This window comes from Triplophysa dalaica, chromosome 10 (genome assembly GCF_015846415.1).
Source record: "Triplophysa dalaica isolate WHDGS20190420 chromosome 10, ASM1584641v1, whole genome shotgun sequence".
NCBI lineage: Eukaryota > Metazoa > Chordata > Actinopteri > Cypriniformes > Nemacheilidae > Triplophysa > Triplophysa dalaica.
In genome coordinates this window covers 15,133,891-15,149,809 of record NC_079551.1, presented here as the reverse complement: position 1 = coordinate 15,149,809, position 15,919 = coordinate 15,133,891, and the positions used below count along the sequence as shown (strand labels likewise).

The following is a 15,919-nucleotide window of genomic DNA, read 5'->3' as shown; positions in this document are numbered from 1 at the left end:
CAGTAATTCCAGTTGTGATGACCATCTTAGCCTTGTTATTATTTTTGCCATGCATGTTGCAGTGTGTGGTGGGATGTGTTAAAAGATCTGTTACTTCCTTTACAACCAAAGGAACCGATCGAATGATGTTAGCAAAAAGAACGACTGACGTCAACCAGGCTATGCTGGTTAGACGCACATCTAAAGGTTATCGTCCGAAAGATCAGAATCAAACTTGGGGATCCATATTTGATCATAACAGCGATACGGACGAGGATGATATTGATTGTGTTCAAACGCAGGAGTTAGAACCAGAACCAATACCGGTGATAGAAGAACCAAGAAATGTTGATGGACGTGACAATGTAATGGAAGGAGATAATGGGCTTGACGATTCGGTAATTGAGATTGGCACGGTAGATGATGAAGAGTAGATATAATTATGTTTATGTTTTCGTTTTTATTGAGGGTGATTGGTGTTGTTATGTTTTTATTACAAATCAGTCCGATTGATCTTTTACCTCAAAGAGCAGCTTGCAAACCAGAAAACCACATAAAAATACGCAAATGCAACTATCCTTTTATTAAAGATTTTGTATTAACCTTTTGATTAACCTTTTGTACTACTCTATATATATTTGTTCTTTAAAGGGACACAGGACTGCTTGTAAGACCGTTGGTCTGAAAGTGGCCATTGTGAGAATCTGGATTTCGTCCTGTCCTCTACAAATATTGCATCTGTGTTTAATACAAAGTTCATGTATCATATGTATTCATTCGTATTCATTCCTATTAATATTAGCTTCTATTCATATAAGATGTGCCTTTCATTCTTGTTGTTTAACCTCGTTGGAAGTTCTATCATGTCATGCTGTCTTATGTTGATATAAGTATCTGTTGTTCTCCATATCAAGGTTCCTAATGATGCCTATGGACGATTGTTCTGTTATTGTAATAATGAATATGTAATCATATCTGATTGTTCAGGAGGAAAGACTAAACAGAAAGTCTGGTGATTTTCCACTGTTTTGGTGGTTTTATATGACGCCTCCTAAATTATAAGTATTAGTCCTAAAACAATAAACATTGGACTCTGATTGAACAAGCACTTGTGTCTGTGTCAAACTTTGTCTCCTGAATCCAGAAACTCTGTGTGTTCCGTCGACTAGACTCTTCAACCGTAGAATATTGTTAGACAAGGGGACATAAGAAGTTTACATTCTTTCAGCATGTCTCTTTATTGACTTATTAGAGGCCTTTGATACTGTGGATCACAACATATTATTGGAGAGACTAAGATCTGTGGATCTATCAGAACAAGTAATTTTATGGTTCACTGATTACTTAAAGGGTAGAACCCAATGTGTTCAGGTGGAATGTGTTCAGTCAAAAAAAAATAATTTATCAAGGGAGTTCCACAGGGATCTGTATTTGGACCAGTATTATTTAGCATGTACATAAATTGCCTTGACTTTAATTTAGATGCAAGGTTTCAATTCTATGCGGATGCTACTATTGTATAATGTTCAGCTACCTCTTAGCAACAATATGTGGTTGCATTACAATCTGTTTTAGATATTATTCAAAGAAGGTTTTGTGCATTGAAACTGGTTTTGAATGTTGATAAACAAAATGTATGTTTTTTTTCAAACTCTAGAACCTCATTGAAAACTCCTTTGTCCTTCAAGCTTCTCAGGGGAGCCAGTTCGATTCTATATCAGAGCACAAATATCTGTGTGACGTTTTGTTGTATGTTTTGTTTGGGTTTTTCCTCCCGTTGTCAATCTCGTTATTAGTTCATTAGTTTCCACTTGTGTTTCATCTTTGTTAATTAGTCCCACACCTGATTCTGTTTTCCCTGAGTGTCTTCCTTTGTATTTAAGCCCTGTGTCTCCCTCTGTTCTTTGTCGAGTATTGTTAATGTTACGTGTTATTGTTTCCCGAGTTCCTGTTGCCCTGTTTGCCTTTTTGTTTTATATTAAAATACCTATTTTGGATTATCCTTTGCTTGGACTCTATATTCTGCCAGCATCATCCGTCATCAACCGTGACAGAATACTCGACCTAAAAATATGGAATGCTATTCCTTTTCTCCAGAGGCCATCCTCATGGACTTGAGGCAGGACGGACAGTCTCTGGAGACCTACGTGGAGGAGTTTGTTGAGTTGTGTAGCCGGGTGAGTTGGAGCGATCCCATACTTAACAATGTATTTTTGACTGGTCTGGATGACGATCTGCTCGCCCTCATCATGCTCCCCGCTGCAGAAGAGTATCCGCTGGAGGACTTCTTAAATATGGTCCTCCAAACGGTTGGCTCAGAGTTCTGCGTCGGGGTGGCTGATGGGGATTGGGACGATGGTCGTCCGGCACCAGTCGTTGGCGGTGGGTTCTTTCCAGCTCATCCCGGATCCACACCTCACTCCTCCACCACCCAACATGAGCAGGTTATAGGGGACCTGCTCTCTGAGCCAGTCCTGTCCACCCTTCCCGAGCCTCTCCAGCCGTTCCGGTCTGGCCTTCCAGAGCCTCTCCAGCCGTTCCCGCACGGCCTTCCGGAGCCTCTCCAGCCGTTCCCGCACGGCCTTCCGGAGCCTCTCCAGCCGTTCCCGCACGGCCTTCCGGAGCCTCTCCAGCCGTTCCCGCACGGCCTTCCGGAGCCTCTCCAGCCGTTCCCGCACGGCCTTCCGGAGCCTCTCCAGCCGTTCCCGCACGGCCTTCCGGAGCCCGCTGCCCATCCGCCCCCGCACGGCCTTCCGGAGCCCGCTGCCCAGCCGCCGGAGCCCGCTGCCCAGCCGCCGGAGCCCGCTTCCCAGCCGCCGGAGCCCGCTGCCCAGCCGCCGGAGCCCGCTGCCCAGCCGCCGGAGCCCGCTGCCCAGCCGCCGGAGCCCGCTGCCCAGCCGCCGGAGCCCGCTGCCCAGCCGCCGGAGCCCGCTGCCCAGCCGCCGGAGCCCGCTGCCCAGCCGCCGGAGCCCGCTGCCCAGCCGCCAGAGCCCACTGCCCAGCCGGTCCTGGACTACCTCCATATGAGCTCCCGGACTAAGCCCAAATACTTTTTGGGGGGGAGCCATATTGGAGTGATGGCCTTCCAGGCTAGACCGGTCATCAGCCTCCCAGAATGGCCGCCGCCCTCAAGGCCTCCAGAATGGCCGCCGCCCTCAAGGCCTCCAGAATGGCCGCCGCCCTCAAGGCCTCCAGAATGGCCGCCGCCCTCAAGGCCTCCAGAATGGCCGCCGCCCTCAAGGCCTCCAGAATGGCCGCCGCCCTCAAGGCCTCCAGAATGGCCGCCGCCCTCAAGGCCTCCAGAATGGCCGCCGCCCTCCAGAGTCCCATAGCTGGACGTATCGTCCTGGAGGCCTCCCATCCCACCATGTTTAGTCTTCCCTTCACCGGCCTCCAGGACGCCCACCCCCCCTTTCCCCTTTTTGTACTGTTTTGGCGCGAGGACGCGCTTTGTGGAGGGGGGGGGTAATGTGACGTTTTGTTGTATGTTTTGTTTGGGTTTTTCCTCCCGTTGTCAATCTCGTTATTAGTTCATTAGTTTCCACTTGTGTTTCATCTTTGTTAATTAGTCCCACACCTGATTCTGTTTTCCCTGAGTGTCTTCCTTTGTATTTAAGCCCTCTGTCTCCCTCTGATCTTTGTCGAGTATTGTTAATGTTACGTGTTATTGTTTCCCGAGTTCCTGTTGCCCTGTTTGCCTTTTTGTTTTATATTAAAATACCTATTTTGGATTATCCTTTGCTTGGACTCTATATTCTGCCAGCATCATCCGTCATCAACCGTGACAATCTGGGTATTATCATTAATAAAAAAATACATTTTGGTTCACATATTCAGTAGATGAGCAACATTTTAAGAGGAAGTCAGGGTTTTATTTTAGGAACAAATCATGTTTTCCATTTAAGGTTAGAAAGAAATTAGTGTCTGCAAAATTTTTATCAGTTCTTGACTATGGGGATGTGGTTAACCAGCACGCCCCTTCTTATCTCCTCTTCTCCCTGGATTCTTTTACCATGGTGCTCTGAGATTTGTTACTGACTGTAAATTTTCAACCCATCTTTGTGAACTGTATGAAAAAGTTGCTTGGCCTTCCTTGAGAACTTGCCAAAGATCTCTGTTGCCTCATCCAAAGGACTATGCCTGGAAATTATAAATTTCTCCCCAATCAATTGATACATGTTGTATGTCCATTGCAAGAAATGAGCTTGGCAAAACCTCTTTCAAATAAATTGCCGGTCTTGACTGGAACTTTCTCCAAAAGTTTTTGTCCAAAATGTGGTCCCTTTTATATAATTTAGAGAGTAATTCAACGGTGTGTAATTGTTTTTATGTTGGTTTTGTAACTTATGTTGGTATTTGTTGTCTATTTGTACATGCAAACTCGGCTGATAATCTTGTCCAGGACACTCCTGGGTAAGAGATTTTTAATCTCAGTGCGTTCTTTCCTGGTTAAAAAAAAAGGTAATAAGTACCAAGTACGATGTAAAAAAACTTGTTGCGTGGCATTATAGCATTGCAGGCTACGCAGTACTCGTTCCTGTTATTTCAGGAAACGTCTCGGTTACGTCTGTAACCTTCATTCCCTGATGGAGGGAACGAGATGTTGTGTTGAGAGACAGACTGGGGTTTGATTCTGAGAACCTATCATCTCTGAGATAAAACTAAAACGCTAATGGGGATTGGCCAATGGCCTGCCCACGCCAGTCTCCACCCCGTACATACGGGTATAAAAGGAAGATGGCGGCGGTTATTCATCACCCTTTGTACTGAGGAACCTGAGAGGTGCTCCTTGCAGCGGATCGGCAAAGCGGGGTTGGACAAGAAGACACACCGTCTTGTTCCCTCCATCAGGGAAAAAAGGTTACAGACATAACTGAGACGTTCCCCTTCAGTCGGTCTCTCGACGTTGTGTTGAGAGACAGACTTGGGACTTATCTTAACACGCCACAGCGCTGAGCTGTATTACGACCTCAAGCTGAGCGACACTGACTAGCCTGGTGAGTCACGAGTGAGCGGTGCAGCGAGATGTAACCTTCCAGTGGATCGTAGTGGACATACTGAGAAGCCTGTACTGACAGTCATCACGGACAGGGCGTTCGCCTTGTAAGTGAGGCGCCGTCCGCAGCCATCGTACTGGGAAAAACACTCCTCTCCTCTTGGAGAGTGTGTTACGGAGACCACATCCTGCCGTATGGGAGGTAACATGTGGAATACTGACATGTGCGAAAAAATTCCCGGCCATAGGGGGCCAGCCAAGGTGGGTGTGCCACCGGAGGGGTGGTCACAGATTCGCCAACAGGGGAATCAGGAGTGAGGAAATGAGCATACTACATGCCCTGGAAGGGAGACTTGGTCGACTCCTCAAAGTGGCACCACGGCTGCTAGTCCACCTGGGTGATCACCCTTAGCTGCCTTCATCTTCTAGGAAAGTAATAGCTCCCTGAGCCCCTCAGACAGGAGCACGCCGCGGACGGCATACTCCATGTCTATTGAGCTAACGTGGATCTCCGGGTTCAGCCGCGAGCCTTCAGGGAGGGGGGGGCACTACAACCCGACGCCCGCTGCAAGCACGGCCATCACCTCTGCATTGCTTCTTGAGCTCGACCGCCCAGAGGCGTGAGCTCTAAGGGGCTTCGCATCAGACAGGAGCATGCCCCGAACGGTTTTCCGTGCGTTGTGTAGGAACAAGACGGTGGGACCGTCTCTTGCGAAACGGTCAGACGAGGTGAGGTGCGACGGTGGCTGAAGGATTAATGCTCACATCCTCACATCACCCTCGCCCCTCCCTGCAGCGGACGGCTGGGCAGTAGCCACTGCCGTCACGGAACGGGATGCAGCGAGTTGGCGGCTGAGTCCCGTGGGAGCATAGCCGCCTGTGACGCAACGTCTGAATCATACACCGCCCGCAGTGTGGACAGAACTGATCCACAACGGCCGCCCCAGCATGCTGGAAGCCCAACACCTGGGGTAGCCATTGTGTCCCCCACCTCCTGGATGAGGGTGGAAACTGTGAGAATTATTGGCCCTGAATAGGAACTGCTCTTTTAGACATGTAGCTCGCTGCAGAGACGCCCAGAGGAAGTCCGCACTCCGGAGGAGAAATCTGCCGCCAACAGGAAAGAGTCCGCTCGCCGAGGGGGATCTGCTGTCCGAAGGGAGAAGTCCGCTGCTCTGCGTCGTAAGTCGAGCAGGAACTCGAAGAGATAAACTCGACATCATACGCTGAGAAGGTTCTGAAGAACAAAGGATGATGAATGACCGCCGCCATCTTCCTTTTATACCCGTATGTACGTGGCGGAGACTGGCGTGGGCGATAATAGGTTCTCAGAATCAAACCCCAGTCTGTCTCTCAACACATTGTCAAAAGATCGACTGAAGGGGAACCATGGTTTAAGTGAGTAACCTTATCGTTCCCTTTCGAGACAGTTCACATTGCAGTGCAAGCGCTATGGAAATCATAACCCATCACACCATGCTATGGCGGACTTAACGCATACCTGTTAACAATCCCTTTTTTTACACCTATCTCCCGCCACCCTCCTGTTTTGTTATTTCTCCCTTGAAACTCCAGTTTTTCAGTTATTTCTCCTCTGGAACTCCTGGACCTACGGGAACCGGAATGCGTTCACTGGGTGGCTCTGTGGCTTGAGCCCCTGCCCATTTGCCCTCACAGGCTGGCGTCGTTTGGAAGGCGAAATAGAACGATAGCCGAAGTGGAGTAGAGGATTCACATCCTCGCGAAAAGCGTTCTTATTACCATGTGGTCCGCATATTCCACTCTGCGTTTTCCATTTGACACTTGCTCCTCCTCACAGTCTGTGTCTGCGCTCACTGAAGATGACAGATCGTTAAATAGACAGGTAAATGCAGAGTTTACTAGTTGTTGCTGTTATGACACTTTCTTTGCTTTTACAAAAAACGTGTTTTCAAAAGTGTTGTGTTCTGCCAACAACTCTGAATAAAAACAGGTTTTATAGAGTTTATTTCTAATATTGCCAGTCTGTTACCATAAGCGGTTCTTGTTAATAATATGCAAACACTGTTAAATCCTTCCATATAAATATAATCATTCTGCTAACTAATAAACAAAGTAAAACAACTGAACTATGGGATGCGTGAAGGGACAAACTGCTGGTGCTTTTTTTAATGATCGACATTGATATCTCTGGCAAAATCTTTATGCTAAATTAAGAGGATACCTTGTTCAGGGATACATGGCCGAGTGAGCTGCATTAAACAGTCACTTATATTTACATTTAATAATTTGACACAAAATTATGTTATGTTAGATATTAAGAAATAATAATATATAGTAAATATTTAAACGATTTACAACACAACCAACGATCCAGCCCCCAAAATCCATCCCCCACCAGGTCTCCCGGATTTTGGTACACAAATGTTGACATGTATGACTTAAGAATGCGTGCAAACCGTAAACCAGGCACTTGAAAGCAGAGGTGGGGGACTCGAGTCACAATTGTCAGGACTAGGGACTTCCTTGATTGGTGTAAGAAAATTACTTGCCTTAACTTTGACTTGAGAGCAAGTGACTTGAGACTTGACTTAAAGTGGAAGACTCGACAATGACTTAAAGTAAAATAAAGTAATACGATTCGTTTTAAAAATAATTCTTGTAACTCAGTAGCACTAATTAGCGCCTGTGCCTTTAACGCTGCACAACTCAAACCGCGCAAAACATGGCAGACAACAGTCGAGCTCCACAAATGGTCACATTGGGCTATAAGGCTTTGAACCTTATTGGACCGTGCCAATAAAAAAAGATTTGCCAGATGCAGAGTATGCAACAAAAGAATGTCTTACACGACAACCACAACGTCAAATTTCATCCGACATTTCAAGAACCACAAGGAAAGATAAGAAAGTAATTGATTTACAGTCAATTTAATAAAACGATTACTAATGTAATGAATTAATCATTTATGTTCCTCATAATTTGGCTTTGGTTGTTTTTTTATTGGTATTAAAAATATGATCATCGATAATTACTGATGAGCCTACGTCTCATCTCATAGATGTATTGGGGAATTTGGCTATAACAGTGGAGTAGCCCGAATTTTAATGTTGGGGGGCATTTTAAAAAGAAGGGGCTTCTCTATATTACACGTAGCCTAATGTCTATATTAAATGTGCGCATTTTAAGTGTTGGTGTGGACTGTGTGTGGAAACTGAATAGTAGCTCGCTTGTGCCGCCACCAAATACACCAAATCGTGTGCAGAGGCTGCACAGTATGCCCAATATTATTTAAAAGACTTTCAGTTATATGAAAATATCAAACGATTCACTTCACAAGACGTCAACATGTCGCAAGGATCCGCTTTTTTAGGAATTATGTGCTTTAGGAACTCGGATGGACCCTATATACTCCCATTATATGAAGCAAAGAGGGCTGTGGATATACCAAAAAAACATATTTATTGATCTACTCAATTCAAAATGTCACAGATGGCCTGGGGTGAGAAAATAAAAAGCAAATTAGAATTTTGGGGTGAACAGTCACTTTAAGAGCACATTTTGAGCACATTAAAATCCAGTGTTGTCTAAGAGGTCTACAGAAAACTGTTTTCAGCGTTGCCTCATTTTCATCAAGGCAGTGTGATCTAGAGATAGGGCCCGAGCAATACTATTGGAAAAAATATTATAATTTACCACTAGAAAGCAATGATTGTTGAGAAAATATTCTTATTTACCATGAAAAACTTATGTTGTTTGACAACGTATTCTTGTTTACCAGAGGCTAATAAGTATGTGATGGTTTATTATTTGAGATAAAATTAAATTTGATTATTAAAGACGAAATCAAAACTGTTTATGTACCACTTCGACGTCTTGCTGGTTAATCTGCGCAATTATTACTGTTAGCAGGGCACACTGCAGACTCAGTGGAGTGGTTTGTTTTGAAGCCAGACTGTTTGTCATCCAGTAGTTTATTCTAGAATAGGTAGGAAGACACTTGGTTGAACGCTGCCCTTTCAAGTGTTTTTGCAATAAACGGGAGGAGAGAGACAGGTCTGTAACTGTCGGGAGTAAAGGGGTCCAATGTGGGTTTCTTCAGTAGGGGTGTGACCTGGGCCTGTTTAAATGTGGATGGAAAAGGGCCGGTGGTGTTAATGATGTGTTTGATGGGATATGGCCTGGAGGAGACAGAAGGGGATTGGGCCAAGGGGACAGGTGGTAGGGTGGCAGGACAGAAGTCTGGTGACTTCAGTGTCTGTCAGTGGGGTGAAAGAGGAGAGTTTGATGGTTGAAGTGAGGGAGGTGTTTACTGAGGTGCTGAGAATTGTTTGCTGATGGATGATTTTCTCAGTGAAAAATACAGCAAAGTCTTCCGCAGTTACAGATGAAGTGGGCGGGGAAGGAGGGGGCAAAGAAGAGAGTTTTGAAAAGCTGTTGAGTGTTAGGTGCATTGTTCACCTTGGTGGTATAGAAAGACGTTTTAGCTGTGGTAAAACAAGCAGAGAAAGAGTAGTGACTGGTAGTCCCCAATGAGCTGAGTGGGAAAAGCGATGTTGACAGCATGGTATTCAAATGAATAATTGTTGCATAGGGAAGATAGTGTGGAATAGTTCCAATTATTGTTGATAAGCAAACATGTGCCTCCTCCTCTACCGTTTTGGCGGGGGAGAGTGAGATAAGGAGTAGTTTGTGAAGAGAGCAGCAGGTGTGGCTGAGTCTTCAAGACGAATTCATGTCTCTGTAAGACCAAGAATGTGAATGTCAGACTGGCTGGCAAACGCATGGATGAAGTCAGTCTTGTTCACAGCTGACTGGCAGTCCCAGAGACCCACAGAGAGAGTCAGAGGTGTTGAAGGAGAGGTGTGAATGGGACGCTCGTGAGAGTGAGCATGTCGTGGCCTGCGTCTTGGGTGAAAACGCTGCCTATGGTGGATTACAGGAATAAACTTCACATGAGGAGGCTAAACACGAGGGGTTATGCTACCGCGGACACTTACCACACCACCGCAGAGGCACTGCTTAAATAGGTGTTTAAATTAGCGCGAACAGAATACAGCTGGAACAGGCCTTCTCAATTAGCAAAAGAAAGCCTGAACGACTTGAATGGGCCACGGATCAAACAGCAATCAACTATATAATGTTAAGTGCAAAATTATAATAATGCCAAGCCGTAACGTGCGGCACACGGGAACTTAATGTGACTTCAATAGTAAAAGAACAAAAACGCTAACACCTTAGCAATCACTCAATGAATAAACAAGCTCAAATAATCTTAACTAACATCAGGCAATAGTCCAGTTCAGCAGTTCAAACGAGGTAATGGTAAATTGCAGAATCACGCACTACAGCAGATTTGTGATGACAAATCGCTTCTCCATTAATCTCCAACTCTGACATGTTTTTGACTTGAATTTGTGCTTGTCCCTCAAAGTCACCTAACTAAATATATTTCTGTGTGCTTGTATTTGTGGAACAAAAAGTAGAGTCACAGAGTCCAATTTGGTTACTTTATTTTATAGTGAATAAGCAATAATAATAGTGGATCATGTCTGAGGATGTCAGTCTCTTAATATCCTGCCATACATCCCCCTTTCTGCCTCACTGAATAAACTAGACTTACACAGTTGGTAAAAAATGACCAATTATTCTTGATAAAGTATTGCATTTAATTTGTAAACTTCGACTATTTATAGTGTAAGTTCATGTGATTGGAGTATTCTCAACGAGTCTCAATTCCATAACAGTAGATTGTCATTTGACTGACAGGCAGAGGTCCAATTGTAGAAATTTTCAAGGGGTATGGTCCTGTCAATTTGTTTTGGGTGTTGGGGGAGTGTATCTCCTTGAGCTTACCTTGAGCAACAATTACAAATTATGTTTAATTTAATATTTTCTAATTGAATATATTTGAATAATGCAATTCCCTTCATGACTTTCAGCATCATTGCTCCACAATATTTTGTGTCACATAAACTTAAATGACCAGTAAATGTGGGACATGTATATAGTATGTTTTGTCCATCCTTACAACAATCACATTCGGAGTCAGTAAATGCCTCAAATAATTATAAAATGCTTAATGTGTGCATCAAGGATATTAAAAGAGCTAGTACCTAGTAAACACATTACGTTCTGATGTGCATCACGCCAGTTCGTCTTCATTCGGTCACGGTAACATTGTTTTGTGACCACTTTCTGAGGATGTCTTGCCAACGTTCAATTTCTTAGATTTTTTTCTAAGAACTTTCCAGAAACTTCCTTACCATGTCCTTAAATAACGTTGTGAATTCATCCCATGGAGATTATTGTAGCGACGTGATCTACTGGTCATCAGATAACCTGGACAATGGTCATTTGATTCATGAATCTGGTCAATCTACTTGTTATTATATGGACAATTTCTGATCAGATTACAATCGGTTATAAGGTAAAAATGAAAATGATAAAACTGACCTCTGACAGCTATCAAACAAGAGTTTAATTCGACACCACAAATAAAACTGCGCTTCTATTTATTTAGTGCGTGTGTCTGATATGCGCTCGTGATATGAATGCCGGTGGGAAACCCAATTGCAGGCAGACACGGGGATGAAGGGGTTAACAAGATATTTATTATACAAAAAAAAAACACTACAAAAGGACAAAACCCACGAGGGGGAAAATAAGACCAGATAACTATAAAAGAAAATAAACACTAGTACAAACACTAAACTACACTTACTAAGACTTCACACAAAACGACGAAAAACTGGAACAGGCTAACAGGAAGCTACAGAACATAGATTTGGACATACAGGCATAAGACATGGCTTCAAGAAGCATAGATCACTCCAAGGGACACGATACTTCCACAAGAGATGCACAATCCATGGCCACAGGACAAAAGACATGAGGATAATTTACAGGGGAGACAGACAAAGGATAATTAACAAGGGACAGGTGAGGGTAATGAAACACTTATGGTAAGGTAACAAGGAAACGAGATGGCGGGAAACACAGACGAGACATGAGAAAGCGCATGGCAGCCAATATGTAGGCAAAGCCATGTTTTACTCACACAAAACCCAAGGGCTATGCCATGACTCTGCTACAAGACAAGAATAAATATTACATGATAGCGGAATCATGACATCATGTTTCCAGCACACACGCACCTTCTCTGTTCTGCAAAGACCCACGCGCTCGCATCATTTACACACGCTAACGGTCATTTCTTTTTACCTCATTGCCTGACATATTACTGTAGCGGTTTATGAATATTTTTTCTTTACTTTATACCTTACATATGTGAGAGTAAACACATACTTAAGTTATTTTCGATTGATTTGACACGTTTAAATGAACGGACAGTGTTGTTTGTGAGTGTGAAGTTATATGATTGTTGTTTCTAAAAACAGACAACCTGTCATACTTTTGCTGGTGGTTGAAGTAGACTGTTGTATTGAAAATGTTCAGTGTGTTTATCTGAAATAAAGTTATTCAGTTTACATAATTTAACTGAATCAACTGAAAATCTTGAATTAAATCAACATGTATGTTTGTGTTTAGACCTAAAAAATGTTTGAATTTAATTGAATTTTAAAAGTCTCATGTTGCTTTACAGCAGCAAACAGGGGACCAAAGTCAATATGAAGAGTTTGGATCCAAAATGAGATAACTCTTTTTTACATTTCTTTTTAAATCATCTTGATTGAAAACACCTGCAATTTAAAAATAGCCCTGGTGCGTTAGGGAGATTTCAGCCATGTTGAAATCGAGGCAGTGGTGGGAAGTAAACCAAGGTTCAAACGATTAATGATCTTATATGTGAAGGTATAAGCAGGAAATGTTTGTCTAATTACACAAACTTTTCTACTAGACAACTTCAGCCGTACCACCATCACATATTCAAGTCTTGGTGGTTTTCGCTCACGCGCACACACACGCACACACACAGACTCTGAAGGTGTTTGTAAACACATCATTTGTTTATTCATGTCACAGATACATAACATCATCACATAAGAAGGACCTTTAAAAACACAGCTGGCGCTGTGTGTGCGAGTAAAACCTGTTCGGTGCAGTTACAGCATATGTGATAAAACATAGTGTGATTTGACTCACATCCTCTGTAGGTTGCAAATAATGATACACTGTAATTAAGTGTCAATTATCATTTAGTGGGAAAATGAAGGACTCACTTTCGGGAACAAGAGTAAACTTTCTGCTGTATTTGTCATCTGCTGTGAAGTCTGACAGGTTTGGGACAGACGAGAGAATAATGACAGCGGGCGTGTCGATAAACTGTCTGGATTACACTGAAATCTGATCAAAATGTGTCCTCGACTTCCTCTGGATCAGTACACGCTGATCGGATAACATCCAGATACAGGTCCCATGTTAATGTCAAATATAAATGCACCCAAATATAAACGCACCCGTGACTGGTTGAAACAAGCTATTTGTCTGTGATTAAAACCATGACCAACAGGGGACCAGAAAAATGTCCCCACCACACACGCACGCACACACACAAGTCAAATATTAAACAGACTATACATTCCAATATATAATAATTAACATTAAAATTCTGATTCTGACTCATCCAAAAGGAAACTAGCAGGGGTGAAGTCACAGAAGCCTGGTATCATGTACTTAAAAATATAACAAATATTGTATTATTTTCAAATTAGTTTTAATGTTTATACATTTACAATTTTATATTTACATATTAATATACATTCCCCCGATTTAAAAGACTAAATTAGTGTAAGCCTTTTCTAAGACTAAAATGAATGTTGTCTCAACTGAAAACTACTTAAAATATAGCAGTGCCATTGTTTAGTCAAAGGATGCTCGATTTGATAATGTTTGTAAAAACTATCTAAATATGCTAATTTAACTAAGGCCTAGTTCTGTTTTAATCTATTCCCTGTCTGGGAAACTGCCCATAAAATTTTACTCTAAGCAGCATTATACATATTGCCCCATGCATGTTAGCAGACATACAGTGCCTGTGCTCTCTGGGGTTGTATATTAAACTTAAACTATTCATTATAGAGGCTGAAAGATTAGTAAATATTTGACAAATGTGTGTGTTTGAAAATTGCTAACATCTGTACACACCAAAACACTTTTATATTCAGTTTCTAATGCAGGATCATTGTACTCTGGCATTTAAATGTACTTGCAAACTTTTGAAATGACCTGGAAAATAAGGATCTCAAAATGTCATTGGTGCTGATCAGCCGAATAAGACTAAAAAACAGATGATAATGAACTTGCATACCTCTTTTATAAGCTCCATTTTCTGTGCGTGCCAGTTTAGCTGTTTGTTTAGCGGCCCCTGAAGAATGTGCCAGTTTTGATGCCATCATGTAGGTTTGCTCTACAGGTGAGTGAGCGACACCTCTTTTGTAGTCAGTGGACAAAGACCCTAGTCTTCATTGATTGGTTAAACTAGTGTATACAGTAGTTACAGTTACGGATGCCCCGCCTCAAAGCCTGAGCAAAAAAATGAAATTTTTACTCCGTGTCTTTTTCTTGTTTTGTAGTACAAATATCTAAACTTTCCTAAATCAAAATACATTAACTTGACAAATTAATGTGTTTTGATTTAAAAAGTTTTCGATATTTTCACTAAAACAAGACATAAATGCTTCGTAAGAATTTCATTCTCAAGGTTATTGTACACTCTGTCTTTAGGTGGGGCCCTAACCTTCCTCTCTCTAAGCACATGCTGCCAGTGGTGTAGTCCTTAGTATTTTTATGGTCATTCTCACGAAACCACTGAAACAACAAGGCAGTAATGATTTTAGGTAAAAAAAACATAATTCGGCACACAAAAAATGACCATAGTAAACATAGTTCCTGAGTTCTCTGCCTTGCAAAAAACTATGTTTTAACATAGAACTAAATTATTAGTCATTTATGTCACCAGGATTGGAAGTATTCATAGAAATGGGGCTTGCATTTGCTGTGTATATGCATGTCTTGGATTGTTTTGTTATGTTAGCTTCTAAATAAGACAGTAATTTGTTACAATTAAATAAAAAAACAATTTTTTTAGAAAAGCCTTTCTATAGATTTAAGATCCAAATAAGCGCTTTCTATAATGTCTTTGTGCAATGCATTTTTTTGCGGTAACTTCACATTGTTGCCTATTTTTAGGCCTATACTAAAGCCATGATTTGTGTTTTTGTTCCAAATCAAAGAAATGATGTACTGTTTTGCAGGTTTGGTGTGTGGTTCTGGTGTTTGAGTGTCAGGTTTGAAACATTGTGTGAGAAGTAAAAATGTTGTGTGTAAACAAGTAAAAAACTCTAACAAGAGAAATATAAAGTCACTTGTTATCCTGGTTTATGTTTCTTCACACAAAATCAAACATGCGTGTGTTTGTGTTTCACTAATTCATCATTTGTATTATACATGAATACTAAATGTCATTTGTGAACATCTAGTTGAACATCCAATTTTTTTCAGATTTTTTTTTATTTGACCATTTAATTGAAAACAAACCAGGACGCATTCTGGTAATGACAATTTCAGCAGAAAAAGCAATAACGAAAGGCTGGTAGCTGCGGGGATTGCAAAGCGGGGGTACCGAAGAGAATCCTCTAATTTCTCTTGGAATTTTGGGTACCTCTCCCCGGGGGGGCACACCCCCACAGTCCCCTGCACACATGTCACAGGATTTCTTCTTTTTAGAAGAAAAAGATAAATACTTATCGAAATTGGAGAGAATCCTCTCACAGGGAGGAACACATCTCCGATCCGAGTCAGTCATGGTTTTATTTACTTTATTTACTTGCGGAGATGTTGGTCTAGTGGGTTAAACCACTGAACTGGTGAATCAAAGGTTGCTGGTTCGATCCCAGCAGCCGCCACCAGTGTGTCCTTGAGCAAGACACTTTACTCCATGTTGCTCCAGGGGATTGTCCCTGTAATAAGTGCACTGTAAGTCGCTTTGGATAAAAGCGTCTG

At 42.4% G+C, this 15,919-nt stretch overlaps 1 protein-coding gene across 1 annotated transcript in view; it reads right to left on the bottom strand.

The window, feature by feature from the left end:
• LOC130430795 (polyunsaturated fatty acid 5-lipoxygenase-like) overlaps nucleotides 1-14,310 on the bottom strand; it is a 69,601-nt gene extending 55,291 nt beyond the window's left edge. The window contains exon 1 of the mRNA XM_056759948.1: nucleotides 14,226-14,310. Within this exon, the coding sequence (XP_056615926.1) occupies nucleotides 14,226-14,310 (85 nt within the window). The remainder of the gene's footprint in view (nucleotides 1-14,225) is intronic.
• Between the last annotated feature and the right edge of the window lie 1,609 nt (nucleotides 14,311-15,919).